We start from the raw sequence: 16,762 nt of genomic DNA, 5'->3' as shown, positions 1-16,762 counted from the left end.
GAGCATTGTAACCACAATATAGTTGCTCAAACTATATTTATGCATTTTATAAGAAATGTTTATAACTTCAAGAGTTGGGGAGGATTGTAGCACGTACACCTCATCTCGTTCTTAATTTCATGTCTGCTCACAGCCGCGGTGGTAAATACAAACGCCAAACAACAACCAAGCGCGGATTCAACGTAAAAAGATATATGTTTAGGCTTAACAAGAATTCCTTATATTTCACTAGCCTTGGCACATATGCTATGCACATGAATATATGGAGAGGAAGAAGTTACTTACATGTAAAAGTAGAAGTTAGGAAGTTAATTGTGATGATAATGGGCAAAGTTATTCATTATATTTTATATTTACTCTCTATATTTTATTATTTACATATGCATCCTTCATATATTAAGTATTTATCAAAAATAAAATATGGTCGGAGGGTTTCGTGTTTTTTCACACCCATTTTAATTGACAAAATATGTTTAAGTTATTAATAGTATAGATAATACATACATGATACACGCCATACAATATAGCGTTTTTGGACCAAGTTGGCCATTCCTTATCTGCTACTTCCATTATTTTTGGTATAATACATCAAACATGTACTTATGGTGTTTCCTTACCATTTTCAGCACCTTATTTCCATTTTCTGTTGTTTTCCTCCTAATTTTCCACTTTTCTATTAGCAAAATTCTAAAAAAAATCTAAAAATATTCCTTATTATATAGCTCTACACTTCCAAAAGTGCATTTTTAGAAGAAATTTCCTCTCAGGAGCCTACCATTAAGTTTTAGACCTTACCATTAGGTTCTAGACTTAAAAAAAATTGAAAAGAGAAAACTATGTATTGTCTATCCGGGTTTGTGATTTTGGATCCGCCACTTGCAGCAACTAAATCAACTATCACTGAAGCGAGCTTTGTCCATGTGGTTCGGCATATATATTGCGGAATGGGTAGAGAGACTTGGAGCTTTGTCCATGTGGTTTGTAATCATAAATTCATCTAGATAGCCAGCATGCATGACAAAATTTCATTGGTTAGATCATAGGTTTCCAATTACGAGCGCATTTTGGAATCTAGCAATATTCGAAATTTATCTTCAAATTACTCGTGAAAGTTGAAGTTTGAAAACTTAGAAAATTGGGGAAGCTTAGAACTAATTCATACCAATAAATTGTCACACAAAGCAATGAATTTCACTTGTAATTGAAGCAATTGGTCTGTAAAAAGGTATATAGTTAAAGCCTGTGAATCACTTAAGTCATGTTGTGAAAAGGGACTCGAAGCTACTCATGGATTGCATGTTTACATAAAAAATTGGTATTGCCTTAGTGAAGTAAGATGTTGGTTTTCTTTTTTTGAAAGGGAGATATTGGTTTTCTTTGACTCACTTCTTTTCAGATATTGTAATAACCCGATTTTTCAGAAACAATTATTAGATTGATTTAAAATTTATTAAGTTTGTAAAATTCATTAAATGTGTTTGTTTCGCTTTGCGACGTCGGAAATCGAAAACGGAACCGATATCGGAAATGTGAATTAGAAAAACGTTACGTTTCTGCGACGCGAGAATCGACTTCTACTTCGTCGCTCGGTTGCGAAAACTTCCTTCACGAAAGTTGTAGAGCTCGTCGATACGAGTTCGTGGACACGTCACGCATTTAAATCGGACGTTGTACGTGAAAGTTATTAATGACGGAAGTTAGTTTCCGATTTTAGAAGTGGGTATAAAAGGAAATTTTTTAGAACTAGGGTTTCCATTTTTGGAAACCCTTCTTTCAAACCGCCTCCCTCCTTCTCTCTCTTCTCCCCCCTCGGCCCGACCCTCTCTTCCTCTCCAAGAAAATTCGTTGCCGATCTCACACCTCCGAGCGACGTGGTCCTCACCGTCGGCACCTACGCCCTCGCCAGTCCGACTCCACCTTCCTCCGAGCAAGACGCGCCCCATCACGCCGCCGGGGAGCCGCATCAAAGAACAGAGTTTTCTGCAACGAGCTCGCCGTCGATCCAAGCATCGCCGCCGAGTTATGAGACCACGGATCCTCTCTAATCGACAGATGGGCGGCGTATAACACGAAATCGGGGCCCAAATCGAAAGCTTGTACGTCGGAGAAGAACTTGAACTTTCAGAAACTTTCCGGCCAAACCCCGGTGATCTGGGTTACTACGAAGGTATGGTTGTGATCTCCTTCCCTTGCTTGTGATTTTTCATGTTAGAGTTGTGATGATTTGATGATTGTGGACGGAGGTAGTGGAGCGGCACGTGTCGTCGTCTGTGGCGGCGCGTGAGCGCGAGTGGAAGGGCGTAGAGGCGGCAGGAGGCCGTGGAAGGAAGCAAAGGAAAGAGAGAAGAGCTTTTGGGGCGGCGGTGGCGTGCTACGCGCCGGTTTTAGAGTCAGCGCGTGGGCCCCACGAGCTGCCAGTGAGTGGCGCGTGAGCGCCACGCGCGGTCGCCGGAGGTGGCGCGTGAATAGTTAATTTAAAACAGTAATTTTGTAAAAATTTATTTTTACGTACAGTAAATGTGAATTTATTTTACGTACGGTAATTGTAAATGTAAATTACGTACAGTAAATGTAAAAGTAATTTCAGAAGGGTAAATCATAATTATTATTTACTGAGACAGTATTTACGATTGAATAGTATGCATATGTACATAAATACGTAAACAGTATGTACTCGTACATGAATACGTAATTAATATGTATTTGTACAGTAATATGTGAATAGTAATTTTGTGAACAGTAACTTCATAAAACCAGAAATTGCTGAACAGTAAAACATTATTACGGTTTCGGCATTTAAAGTTTTACGTATCGGTTCTAAATTCACTTCTTATCTTTTCAAGGTGATCGATACTTCAAGTAAATGATTCACATTCGGAATCGTGGAAATTTCGCTCAGGATGATAAGGTGAGTAAAATCTCATAATGACGAATCTACCCTTGCGGAGATTCAGGAATATGCTAAAGTTTAGAATGAACTATGATATGTATTTGATATAGTGGATTGTGTATGTGTATAAATGGTAAATAGGTACATATATATGGTTTGCTATATTATATACTGTCATAATTTCCGTTGTGAATAAGTTCATTTTGGTGTTGAGATATATATATTGAGCATGTTGATTCGATTTGTACAATATAATGTGATGATTATTGTACGTGGTTTTAACATTGAGTTTTGTTGAAACGTTTTTGTCTTCGGACGTGTTTCTTGTCTTCGGACGTGTTTATATCTTCGGACGTGTTTTATGTCTTCGGACATGTTTTCTGTCTTCGGACGTGTTGGCATGTCGGAACCTAGCCTTTGGCCGGGCAAAAGTTACGATACAGTTAGAGCTCTAGTTTGTCTGCTGGGGTATTGCATAAGAGGTAATAGATTAGTTATCGGCTTATGAGTACCCATATTTTGGATATTGGGTTGCAGGTGGTTGCTTAATGTCGGCGGTGTACTAACATGAGAGGTAATAGAGGTGTACCTGGGTCTCATGAGTACCCGTATTATAAATACGTTTGGGTAAACAGAGGGGTTGCCTAATTTCTCATGAGCATTTATATTTTCATATTTTTAGACAACCAGATGGGCCGTCTAATGACTCATGAGTGCATTTATGATTGATGTTTAGTAGATTTTCGTATATATTGTTATGTGAGTTGTATTAATGTTTTTACTCATACGAGTTGTAAAGCTTACCGGGTTTGTGTTCACAATCCCGGTGTACCTATTCGATGGTGTAGGGGATAATTTCGCAGGTGTGGATTAACAGAAATCGACGGACAACTCTGAAGACTTGAAGTTGTTTATTTTATTGTGTGGTGATGATTTGTGAGGATTTTTACATTTCCATTTGATATAATGTTGAATTATAAATTTGGTTTGTAATAATCATTTTGATTGAGTTGTTCAATGAACTCAGTAATGATCCGTTGTAACATTAAAATGATTTCGAGTTATTGAGATTGTTTTAGAGTTTTCATAACTTCAGAATTTGAGTTTTCATACTCGAAATTTTGGGGTCGTGACAGATACATATCGTGAAGTTAATTCCATAGCTCACAACTTTTGCTTATCTCATGATGGCTCCATAATCTAGTTAAAATTGACTTCCCCATAAACTTTAACGAATATCCTTCTAACAAAACAAAAATAATAAACTCAATAATGAAAATCCCAAAATGCATTCACTCAAAGGTCTTTAACACAATCTCTAGCATTTTAAACAAGAATTTCTATATTTATTTTCACACATTAAACGAGAGCAGAATTTCGTGGAAGACACAATTATAGAAGCAGAAGGTACTTTGGGTATCGTTGCTTAGAATCATTCACTTCGTTTATCAACTATCTCTTCCTTGTATTTTGATTTTCTGGGTAACAAGATTTTCAGTTGTAATTTAAATTTCCTTGTCTAAAAATAAAAAAACACACATAATCTCTAGCATAAAACCCGTCAAAACCCACCGGTTTGTTATGACCCGACCCATGACCCGCTCTGGTCATTCGGACCCGAAAACTCATTTCCCCAAAATTTGAAATCCCAATCCGCGGTAATCGTCTGCGCATCTCCCACTCGTTTTTCAAACTCTCTCTCTCTCTCTCTCTCTCTCTGGATCCAGAATCACATGGGCCAAGCTTGAAGATGTCGACGATCGAGAAGCAGTGGCTGCAGATCTTCGAGAGGCAGCGATGGGTCATCAACCAGGCCAAGCAGCAGGCCTTCCTCTTCGACCAAGACCTCGCCTCCAAACTCATCATTGCCGGAATTACCCCTCCTCCTTCTCTCTTCTCCTCCGACCCCGACGGTATCACTTCCACTCCCTTCTCCTCTTCCTTGTCCTCAATCTCCACCGCAATTTCGATTTCCTTATCTGGAAATCGTTTCAATTTCGGCTTCGACTTTGGTTTAGGGTTTATTCGGACTCTAATTAGCTCTTTTATTATTAATTGTAGTAGAAATTAGCTTTATCGGATTATAAACTTCCCCCCTAGGGTTTTGGTATTGCGTTGGATGCTTATGTAATTTGGAGGATTTTGCGTTATCTGTTAGATTTTGGTTGTTTAGAAACTTACACAGTTGGGTTGTGCCTGTGATTTTACCGATACGAAACTTGTCCTAATCAGTAGCAACTGTGTGCTGTGATATGAGTTTCTGCAAACATGGAAAATAGTAGTAAGAGCTGATAAAGGCGCAAATTTCGGCTTATGTAACTTTAAAATGTCATTGCTTAGCAGCTGATTTTGTACTGATGATATAGAGGGATTAAGTTTGGCAAATGTCGTTGACCTTTGGTTGCCTTTTATCACATTAGAAATAGGCCTCTGTGATTAGAAGAACCTGGAAAAGACACCGTATAAGCTGACCATGCTGCATTTGTCTGTGTATGTGTATGTATGTACAATGGTCCTTATTTGTTTGATTGGTGGTGGGACTTATTTCCATGGCTTAACGAGCAGTCTTTTTATCTGTATGTGACAGTGGTGAACCAACATGAGCTGATTTCAGAAGTTCCGTTCCCTTGCACGCGGCGTGTGATTCCTTTTACTGGGATTGATTTCTGTGGATTTGACAAGCCAGTTGCTACAGGTCACTACAGGCAGGTGAAAAATGGTTTCTCCGCCGCACATTGTGGGGTGAACAAAGATTTTGATGTAGGATGCAACGTATTGGATTTGCCACACTTTCCAATTAGTGATGCAGGATGCGCATCCAATGGTGTTTTTCAAGATCATCAAGAAGAGGATCCTAGTGTCAGAGGGATGCAGTATATACCCCGAAAGTCAGTAATGGTGGATGCGCATCCAATGGTGTCAATCAAGAACACAGAGAAGATGTCCCAACAGTAAAGTCTCCTGAAGATGAGAGGGATGCAAGAGTGTCAAAAGTTTACCATGACTCAGCTTTTAGACCGGTTAGAGGTACAGGAGAGGGTGTATCTGTTTCGCCACAGTGCCATATTAGTGATGCTGGGTGTGCCTTTGAAGGTGTTATAATAGATCATAAAGAAGAAAATCCTGGCTGCACTTCTCCTGAAAGTCAGAGGGATGTAAAAATGGTTTGTCTCCCGGTGATCAGTAATGGTGGATTTGCCTCCAATGGTGTTACTCAAGATCATCGAGAAGATCCTAGTGTTACGTCTCCTGAAGATGAGATGGATGCAAAAGTCGCAGACGTACACCATGACTCAGCATTAACACCGGCTAGAGGTACAGGAGAGGGGGTATCAGTTTCACGACAGTGCCACATTAGTGATGCTGGGTGTGCCTGTGATGGTGTTGTACAAGATCACAATGAAGAAAATCCTGGTCATATGTCTCCTGAAGATAAGAGGGATGCAATAATGTTAGACATTTACCTCGATCCAGCTCTTTCACTGGCTAGAGTTCAAAGATCCAAGTCAAGACAAAGGGCTCTGGCAATTCGAAACAGTGCACAGAAAAGCTTTTCACAGGACAAGGACAATGTTGATGGTTATGCTGGTGAAACTATCAAGTGCCTGATATCGACCCCACAATCTGAATATGTCGATGAACTGAATGAGAATCATTCTGTAGTGGACAAACCAAAGATGGGAGAATTGCAAAGTAAGGAAAAAGGTTCTCGCAGCTACTCTGGTAGAATTACTAGATCTAAAAGCTCTGCCCATCTGGAGAACTCTGTAAATGCCAGTAGCTCTCTGTGTATTAGCAAGACAAGTGATGGTATAGCTGTTCATTCTACTGGAAAATCAAAACAGCTTTCTAACCATGTTATTCACCCACTGGAATTCGTAAGTGTCTCTCATATAACTAATGGCAATTGTCGAGAGGAGGAATTAGTGTCTGCAGACTGCTTAAGCATGGAAGAGCCAATTGTTGAGAAAGATTACATGTCTGCAAACTTGAAAAGAGAAGAATACACTCCAAAGGCTGTGCAAGAAGTCACAGGTCATTCAATCTCTAAGCATGATGCTGGGAACTCAATTGTCTGTAGGAGTCCTGTTGAAGGAACACATCTAAATGTGGATCATCAATTGATAGGGACGTCTGGATCTTCACCTGAGGCACAGAGTAAAGAGGTACTCACTTTTTTGTTAATTTTGCCTGCCCTTTGACCATATGCCTCTATCATCTATATATTTTGTTCTTAAATGATTTACCAATGCATAATAATGTTTGATAGGGTGGAATGAGTCTGGAATGGGCGGATACTAGTCCAAATGCTCCATTCACTTATTTGCATGAAGTAAATGAGCCTTCATTTTCAAGTATGATTCAGCAGCCTGCTGGACATTGTCATGATTCTTTGCTGGAAGAAACAAGAGCGCCACATCCAACTAGAATTAATATCGATGGAGGAAGCCACGGCGTAAAGGAGAACCCAGTTGCTCTTCTGCGGGATAATTTAAGAATAGAAACTACTGAAGACTTGTCTTTTGCAGGAAAGACCTTGCAGGCAAAGAGATCTGATTTTGGAGGCCCCAGAAAATCATCAGAATTGTCTGATAGTGCTCCACATGTTACTTCCTTGCAATATGAAAACGTTGCTGAATTGAATGACAACCAATCCAAAGTGGTTGAACAAAAGATTGGAGAAGTTCAAATCAAGGAAGAAGGCACTGTCATGCACTCGGGCAGAATGACTAGATCTAGAAGCTCAGGCCGTCAGAAGGCCTCTCTAATTGCCAGTAGCTCAGCCTACATTGGCAGAACAAATAGTGCTATGGCTGAAGATGTTAATACTATGGAACAGTCTTGCTCAAAAGGATTGTCTACTCTTGCTAGTAAGAAGGGGATACAGGGCAGTTCATCAGGAAAAATGCCTCTTTCCTTCATGCCTGTGGAAAAGATACTAGAAGAAGGAATGACCATCCCTGCCCATGGAAACTGTGACTCAACTCTGGAAACGAATTTTCTGGGCAATTGTGAAGTTTCAGCTGAAGAAGTGGAGGTCCAGAGCAGTTTAGTCGAAGGCGTTGAAGACCAGTTCAGTGAATCTATAAGATTGTCAAATGACAATGCGATCTCATCAGTAAAAGATCCATGTGATGCTTATACGGAAGCAATTGTTAATACTTTTCTAGAAAGCGGGAAAACTCTGAAACATAAATGTTTTCTGCAAGATGATCAAATTCCCTTGCCAGTAGGCTGGGGTAATTTATTTCATAGCCCGGTAAAAGAAGTAAGTGGGTCAAAGGCTGCCAAACCGGGGTTGGTGTTAGATGAGTGCGCAATGGATTTTAATGCCCTCTGTGATTCTCACAAATCAACAGATGTTGATCATGCTGTGGTGTTTGGGTCTGGTTCCCCTAGGATCCTAGATGCAGTGAATCTAGAACTTGAGAACCCTTATGCTGCTTCTAGGGATGAACTCAGGAGTAACTTGGCTCAGTCAACTTTAAATGCACACATTTCTCCAGGATATTTACATAATGCCAGTGAGGACAGAGAGGTAGGCTTTTCGGAACCAACTGAAGGCCAGACTGCAGATAACTCCAAAGGAAGAAGTATTTGCTATTCTATGGATGACATATCACCTAATCATAAACGAAGAAAGATTGAGGATAAAAGAGTTCATGACTTGTCTACTTCAGTAGCCTTGAGAGAAGAGGTTCTTCATTCTTTCAAAAAGGATTCTATATGTGCAAACTTGGAAAGGGAAGAACAAAGTCCAACTGCTTTACAACAAGTCCAAGGGCGTTCAATTTCCCAGGAGGCTGCTGTGAGTAGGACTCATGCTGAAGAAAGACATCTAAATGGGGATCATATGGTAGACAATTCTCCATCTTTATGCCAAGCACAGAAGTTAGAGGTACACATTTTTTCTGTTTGCTATGCTTTAGCTGACGCTTTTCGAGTTTTCGTATTTTCTGTATATGATAATTTTTTATGCATAATAATGTTTGATAGGGTGGAATGGGTTTGGAAGGGGTGGATATTAGCCCAAATGCTCCGTTCACCTTTTTGCATGAAGAAAAAGAAGCATCAGTTTTCTTGAGATTGATCTTGCAGGCAGTTGGTGATCCTCAAGCTTCTTTGCTGGAGGAAGCAGGAGTACCACTTCCAACTAGCATTAACACTGATTGTGGAGGCCATTGCTTAAAAGAGGACCCACCTTATCTTCCTGTTCAGGATGATCTAAGACTAGAACATGCTGAAGATGTGTCTTATGCTGGAAGAACCTTGCTTGCAAAGAGATTTGATTTTGGAGGGACCAGTAAGTTCACAGAATTGTCAGGTAGTGCTCCACATGCTAAATCCATGGATTTGACTATTGCTGATGATGCAATGCCTGTACTTGAGGGGTTTGTTATAAGAACAGATGATGATCCACATAGCATTGCTAAAGAGGGAATGAGCTTTGAAGAATGGAACCTTCCAAACTCAGCAGTAGAGCGGGCCAGTATTCTAGAGCAGCTTTGCAAATCTGCTTGCATGCAAACTCCTGTAGCCTATTCTTCAGCTTCCTATAAGTTGCACAAGGTTCAAACTCTACGGCAATCTGTTCCAAGTGGGGTTGTGGAGCATGTAGATATGAGGACCACGTTTCCTTTTAATGATAATGTTAAGCAATCAAAGGATGGTAATAGCTATTGGACTGAGGAAGTTGGCCAAGCCTTTTATGAAAGATCTTATTCTGATTGCCAACCAATTCATAGTGGTCCATCTGGTTGGGATAATAAGAAACTTTATTCGTCTCCTGTTGGGAAATTTTGGAATAGAATTGCTTCAAGCTCCAGTAGTTCGGGGAAGCGAGTGAGCTCAATCCCAGAGCTTGCGTGTATTAGTGAAGAAAATGAGAATACAGATGAGCTAGCGGATACATTTCAAGATGGCATTGTGTCAGAAATGTTGGGCTGTTCTCCCAAAAGGCCACCACTTGCAGACATTACAGAAATCCCTAACCTTCCGGCTTCATTTTCTAAAGCTCTGCCCCACACTGATAGATTTAGTATAGATTCTGTAAACACTGAATTTAGTTTTACAGGGACTCATAAGAGCATAAAAAAGAAGCCTGGAATCCAAAACAGCACTAGGAGAAGATATAACAATAAGGAGAACCAGAGTATATCACAAGGAACAAAGGATATTAAAAGGCCCTCTGGATCGCTTCAGAATAGTTACAGCAAGCCAAAGTTATCTGAAAGAGCCAATTTGAGAAAAGGAGGCCCTAGTTTGGCAGAGCTGGAGCCTAAGCGTAACAATATTGTACCAAATATTACTTCCTTTATTCCACTTGTGCAACAAAAACAAGCTGCTGCAGCCTTGCCAGGTACTTAGTAATTTATTTACCATAAAAGAGTTATTGAATCATGAAAATGATAATTATATATAGATCGTATATCCCTGTTGCTTCACGAGTAGATACAAGTATTCAGTGTGATCCTAATAGCATATAGAACTGCACTATGGTATAAGCGATGGTTTGTTTTTACTCAGTCGTAGCGTTTTAGGTTTGGAGTTGGACTTGCTCCTGATAGTCCCATGAAAGTTTAGTTGTCCCATTATATAATGTAGAGGTTTATATAGGTTAATTTAACATGATGAGGTACTTGTCTGATGGTGGGCATGCATTTGCCAGATATTCTGGTGCCTTTTTTGGTTCTTCCTTCGATAATTTGATTAAGTTGTTTGGGCTTCTTGTGCTTGGTTATAGGAAAGAGGGACATCAAAGTGAAGGCCCTGGAGGCTGCTGAAGCTGCAAAGCGTCTTGCAGAAAGGAAAGATAATGAACGTAAGAAGAAAAAAGAAGCTATGAAGGTTGAGCGAGCAAGAGTGGAGCAAGAGAATTTGAAAAAATTGGAGCTGCAGAGGAAAATGAAAGAAGAAGAGAGGAAGAAAATTGAGGCTGATATGGCAGCAAAGAAGAGACAGAGGGACGATGAAGATAAAAAGGAGAAGCAAATGAAAAGGATGCGTGTTGAAGAAGGACGGAGGGAACAGAGAGAACATGAAGAGAAGACACTTGCGGAAAAAGTAAAGAAACGACTAAAATGTCAAGCCAGTGTATGATACTTCTATATGGTGACTAGCTTTATGATTTATCATCTAGGATTTAGCTATTTATCAGAAATCAGAAATCTTGGGCTTTCTTTTCTAGGATGGAAGAGGGTTCAAGATCAAGGAACCAAAACACAATACCCTGCATAAGAAAATGGACGAAGAAATAGAACATGATACTCTCAGGAGCATTTCAGAGACTGATCCTAGGAGTTCTTGTGTTTCAGCAAATAATGCCAGAGGAACTGCTGTCCATGAAGAGTACAATAAGGGCTTCACTGATGTTGAGCTTAAGGAAGAGGTAAATATTAATAGTTTTTAATGACCAATGCTCACGTTCATTTGTTAGAACTAGGAGGTCTATGTTTAAAAAAATGATATCAGCTTTGGAGTAAAATAATGTTATTAGCTTTGGTGCAGGCTAGTATGATTCTAGAATTCTGTGTTATAATATGTGCATTAGACCTTTCAATATTTAGGTCTTTTGCTACTGTGGGGTCATAAAAAATTTTGTAATGCCAATAAAGGAGAGAAGGAGACTTGTCTTATTACAGTTTTTTTTTTCTTCTATAAAATGTAAAATCCTTAAGTAAAAGACACTCATGTAAACTCAAAACTGAGCTACCTTAAGGAATTTCTGTTACACAAAAAGCTATATATTTTGTGTGCGAATCTATGCCTGCACAACCTCATACTGATACTTCAATGTTTAAGGTACAGGGTAATTCAGACAAACACACAGAAAATGAAAAATTGGTTGTGAAGACAAGTCGAGAACAGTCTTATGATATCTCTCCATACAAAGAATCTGATGACGAAGACGAGGAAGAAGATGATAATTTACCAAATAATAAATTTATTCCTTCATGGGCAAGGTATGGTTTTCAACTTGTTGCTGTATCCTGATGCAAATGCAAAGATTATGTACCCAGAGAAATTGTGACTTCTCGTTATTTATTAGTTGCCTCTTATTTTCTGCAGCAAAAATTGCCTGTCTCTTGTTGCTCCTCGCCAGAATGGAATTGACCCGGAGGGGATATTCTGTCTGGAAAGCTTTCCCTGCATACCTGAAGGTATTTCAATTTTATAACTTATTAAGCTATTTGATCTCAAGATCTTTTGTATTCATGCTACTTATTTAGCGTGTAGTGCTTGACTAAGGATTAATTATGTTCGTCGGCAGTTCTGTTGCTTTAAACATTTCAACTACAGTAGCGGGGAACTAAATCACATTGGAATTTTGCTAAACTCTATTCAATATACCATTTCGTCAATGAGAGAGATAGTTTTTGGGTCAAGAAGAGGTATGCTACCTTTACTCTGATATTTTGGTCTTCCCTTGTGTCTGCCAGCTTCTTTATATTTTTGGTTATAGTAATTCAAGCATCTTTTAAATGTGCGTTTTCATTTTTGCTCATTAATGCACATGAATGTGGAGCAATATTTTAAAGGAAACTATAACATGCTACTGCTCATCCATGCCATGAAGAAAGTGATCGTTGACATGTTAAAATTTGAGAATCTGTGTTAGTTGGGTTTTAACTTCTTCATTGTGGCAGATTTTCCAAGACTTGTTATGCGAAGAGATTTTGAGCAAATGATCCCTTTAGGTCAATATTGTAGAACTATTCTGATGTACAGGAATCTGTTGTAATGTGATATCAGATATGGTGCAGAATAATTGTAGTTAAGAAGTAACAAGTTGCCAAGTTCCATTTTCTGTATGGAAAGGGCAACTACCTGAGCCTTCTGAGTTCTGAGTATTTATCCGGTGGATTTGTGGAGTACTGAAATACTCATTGAGCATTCTCATGGGGTGGTCGACCCGGTCCGGGTTAAGACCCACTTGCAACCAATCTACTTTTTTCGGTTTGTCTCTTTTGCAGACCATATCAGCATTATAAACGAGGTAATCCGAATATTCAGATAAACCATTTTCTGGTATGAAGCCGATGCGGTTTCGGATTGAACCCGGTTACCTACAAATTTACAAAATCATGCTCACAAGGCTAAGCTCAATTTGACCCGACCTCACCTGAAACGAGAGTGGAAGTAACATGATGCAAAGTTTTCACTTCGTTTTCATGCATGTACCTCACCCAAGTGCCATGCGAGATGGAACTATCAGCTTGGTTTCATTTCGTTTTGGTAATGATACACTGCTATAAATATATATTTTGGTACAAATGGGGCCATTAGCCCAAGCAAAAGAAACTAGCGAGAGTTTTAAAAAGACCAACAATGTCATCCAACAAAGTATAAAGGCCATGGAAGATACATGTATTTAGAAATTTCATCGGGTTATGGGTTATGGGTTAGGACCCGAACCCGGATCCATGGATGAAACAGGTTTTTTTAGACCTCTGAACTTATCACCGAAAGCGTCCCGGCTCTCGACCTCAAGTCCTCAATCGTCGCCTTCTTCTTCTTCTTCTTCCGTCGCACCCACCGGAATACGAACAGGTGAGATCCCTTTTTCATTTTCTGCTTCTTGAAGCCCCTAACGTCCATTGAGGCCGCTCGTTTAGTTGCAGATGCTTAATTACACTGAAGCTGCTAGTCCCTTTCGTGTGTGAAGCTCGATCTTAATTGTGTATATGATTTACTGTTTGACCTGATGGAAGTTATTTAATGTGAAATTCGCTTCTTCAGATCATTAGGATTACCAACTCTGGGTAACTGGGTACTGCTGTGTTTTGTTTTGCTTTTCATTTGATTTAATCTGTGATTTCGTAGTTGTTAACGGTGAATGAGTCGTACCGAATCGTTCAATTGAAAGTAGACTCTCTGCTGCATTCGTAGCCTTACCAATTCGATACATTAAATAACAACAGAAAGGGAAGCAGCATGATATGATATTTGTTGGAACACTTGCCAATTTGATTACAATAGGTAGTTTATTGCTGGCATTGTGTATCGGCACCGTGCAATTTCAAAACTTAATAATCTATGGCAAGAGACTGTTAAACTTGGAATTGCACCGTGCCGATACATATAGCTAAGTGTGTTAATAAGTATCCAAGTTTATTAGTATTTTGCTGCAAGAGACTGTTAAACTTGGATATTTATTAAATGGACAGGGTGCTTAAGTCTTAGACAGCCTTGTCTGTGAGTGCTTGAATGAAGCGCAAGAAATGGTCGGAGCTCGAAGAACAGACCCTTCTCGCAAGTATTCTGAGCTTCTCAGCTCTGGAGCTCTAGCCAAGCTCAAAACCCGTGAGAAAAAATTCAAGCCCATAGCAGAGCATGTGAACCTAGTGCACAACCTTGACAACCCTGTGACCTTTCCTTTCAAATGGTCATGGCGCGACGTGTCGATCAAGGTTCAAAACATGCGCCACCAGTACCTTGGAGTCAAGCAGAAGATCCGGGATCCAAGGACGAGTTCAACTGGAAGGATGGTGAAAATTCTCCACAAGGACGTGTTTGGTGATGTGGAGCTTGATGGTAAGGGCAAGAGGCCGTGTGAAAATGACAACTTTGATGTTTTTGGGGATTGTGGGGACTTGGGGTTTGGGATTGACTGTGCTGACACAGAAGAAGAAGATGATGATGATGAAGATGAACATTTGGAAGAAGAAGATGGTACTGGTGGTGATGATGATCGTGGCCAGGAATTGGGTAAAAGTAAAGTTGGTGAGTTTGGGGGTGATAGAGAAATTGCGGACATGGGAATGGCTCAAAGAAGGAAATTGAGTAAGGTTGGATTGCGTAGGAGGTTAGGGGTGATGAGTGCTCAGGTGTTGGACTTGCAGGATATGGTTGTGAAGAGAGAAGAGGGGAGGAGAGACAGGGCGTGTAGGAGAGAGAAAGATGAAGCTGAGAGGGAGGATAGGAGGAAAGAAAGTGAGTTTAGGAGAGAGAAGAGGAGGAATGAGCTGAAGGACTTGTTAGAAGATAGAGAATTGGAATTGCAAGAGAGAGAGGTCATGTGGACAAGAAGGGAATTTGAGAAAAGGTCAAGGTTACAGGGGAAATTTGATGAGCGTCAGAGGAGGATGAGGATGGAAGAAAGGAGGGGGGTGGAGGAGTTGGAGTGGCGGGAGAGGATGGTAGGTTTGCAAATTCAGCATGAGAAGCAAATGATGCAAATGCATGCTGAGGCATGCCAGAACCAAATGCAGATTCTTGGGGTCATAGCTAGGAATTCTACTTTTTAGGAACTCTACTTTTTATCACATTCAATATGTTTGTACTATGAATCTATGATGATTGAGATCAAATTTTCAAACCTATTTATCGTAGCGACTATTAAGTCCTCAATGGTGAATAAGTGTTTCTTGTGTTACTCAGACTTCTAAAGCACTTATTTATCTATTTCGATATTTTTGTTTTGTTATGTTATCGTGTTTCTGTACGATGTTATTTTGGCTTAAGCAATACTTAGCTACTGCATTGTGCATTCAAAGAATGTTGTTCTAGAAGGAGTCTCTTAGGCTACTTTATCCATTCAATGCAACCAAACACTGTAATTTGTCTACTTACAAATAAAGAGAGGGTTTTCATTGTTACTCATATCTGTACATGTTGGTTACTTGAAAATTATGGCACCCTATGTATTATTCCATTAAAGTGCTGTTTTGCCATAAATTTGGATACTTATTCTGAATGAGGTTTGATATTAAGATATGATTACAGTCTGGGATGCTGAAGTATTTCAGATGATAGAAATCATTCAAACATTGAAGTATTAGCAATGGCAGTTCAGTTCTGATTATCATTATCCTTGTGCATTCAACTCTACAGCTATAATTGTGCTATAAATTTAAATTTATTTATAGCCTTTTCTACTATCATCTTCATTGGTTTCTCTTCATTTGGTACTGAGGATCAGTCTACCTTTAATTAATAAGTCAATTATATTTCTGTTTATTTCTTTTATTGTTCGCTTATCTGACTACCTTTAATTAATAAGTCAATTATATTTCTGTTTATTTCTTTTATTGTTCGCTTATCTGTTCCACTTCCATAGTTTCCTGCCTGGAATTTGCTGCTATAAAATCTTTTTTAGTATTTGTCACAGGAAATTATATTGAGTATTGCAAGGTTTAAAGCCTACTCTAATCTTTGAATAATCTTTTCTCTCTGGTTTATAATTTTATTTTTTTTAATTTTTTAATCCAAATAATATTGATGTTAGGATTATATTACTTTGGGTTTCCGAAATAAAGTTGCATACTTTATCAGTTATCTGGGCCACTGGACTCAGTATAAGATGGGTCTCAATTCCGTCAGCATTCGCAACTGATGACTCATGAAACTTACATATCATAGTTAATATTTGTTGTTTAGGTTATACTCTTATTTAATCCCTTAACTAGTTGTTTTTTGCAACCTAAATGCTGGTAGCTGTTGTTTGCTTCCCCTTGAGGCACTTTGATGAAGAATATAAGCAGAAAACCTCTAGGAGTAGGGTTTATCAAACGCCTCATAACAGAGGTTCCACAGCTGGTTTAGAAGTCTGAAGATGGTGATGGTTCTGGTACTGGTTCTAGCTTGGTTTGGGAAGCTTAGTAATGCTGGTATATTTTTTTTGGATTTCTTCTTAATGCAGAGTAGGATAGTTGTTCCTTCTTTAGATCTTATTTGCATTATTTTATTCTTATTTTTCTAAATTATTTAAGCCTCCTACTTCCCATGCCTTGTCATCCTTACTGTTGATAATTTAAAAGCTTTGGTTTCTCTTGTGGTTGTGTGCCACAGAGCCTAGGTGTGAGGATTAGATACGTACTGGTGTAATGTCATACAATGAAAAGTTTCAGAATTGGGATAAAATTATGCTTA

At 39.2% G+C, this 16,762-nt stretch overlaps 2 protein-coding genes across 5 annotated transcripts in view; one reads left to right on the top strand and one right to left on the bottom strand.

Moving 5' to 3' along the window:
* The window catches only part of LOC126802151 (uncharacterized), a 334,978-nt gene that overhangs the window by 207,241 nt on the left and 110,975 nt on the right, over positions 1-16,762 (top strand). The window contains exons 1-2 of one of the 4 annotated variants that reach the window (XM_050529712.1): positions 13,343-13,441; positions 13,715-15,081. In XM_050529712.1, coding sequence (XP_050385669.1) covers positions 14,113-15,081 — 969 coding nt within the window. In that variant the 5' untranslated portion in view covers positions 13,343-13,441; positions 13,715-14,112. Of the gene's footprint in view, positions 1-13,342; positions 13,442-13,714; positions 15,082-16,762 lie in introns of those variants that run through there. The other 3 variants (XM_050529713.1, XM_050529710.1, XM_050529711.1) reach the window with 3 other exon arrangements.
* The window catches only part of LOC126802143 (rust resistance kinase Lr10-like), a 222,949-nt gene that overhangs the window by 201,208 nt on the left and 4,979 nt on the right, over positions 1-16,762 (bottom strand). The window lies entirely within an intron of this gene.

Source organism: Argentina anserina, chromosome 7 (genome assembly GCF_933775445.1).
Source record: "Argentina anserina chromosome 7, drPotAnse1.1, whole genome shotgun sequence".
NCBI classification, from domain to species: Eukaryota; Viridiplantae; Streptophyta; class Magnoliopsida; order Rosales; family Rosaceae; genus Argentina; species Argentina anserina.
The sequence above is the reverse complement of the archived record's forward strand: the minus strand, read 5'-3'. Positions and strand labels throughout refer to the sequence as shown.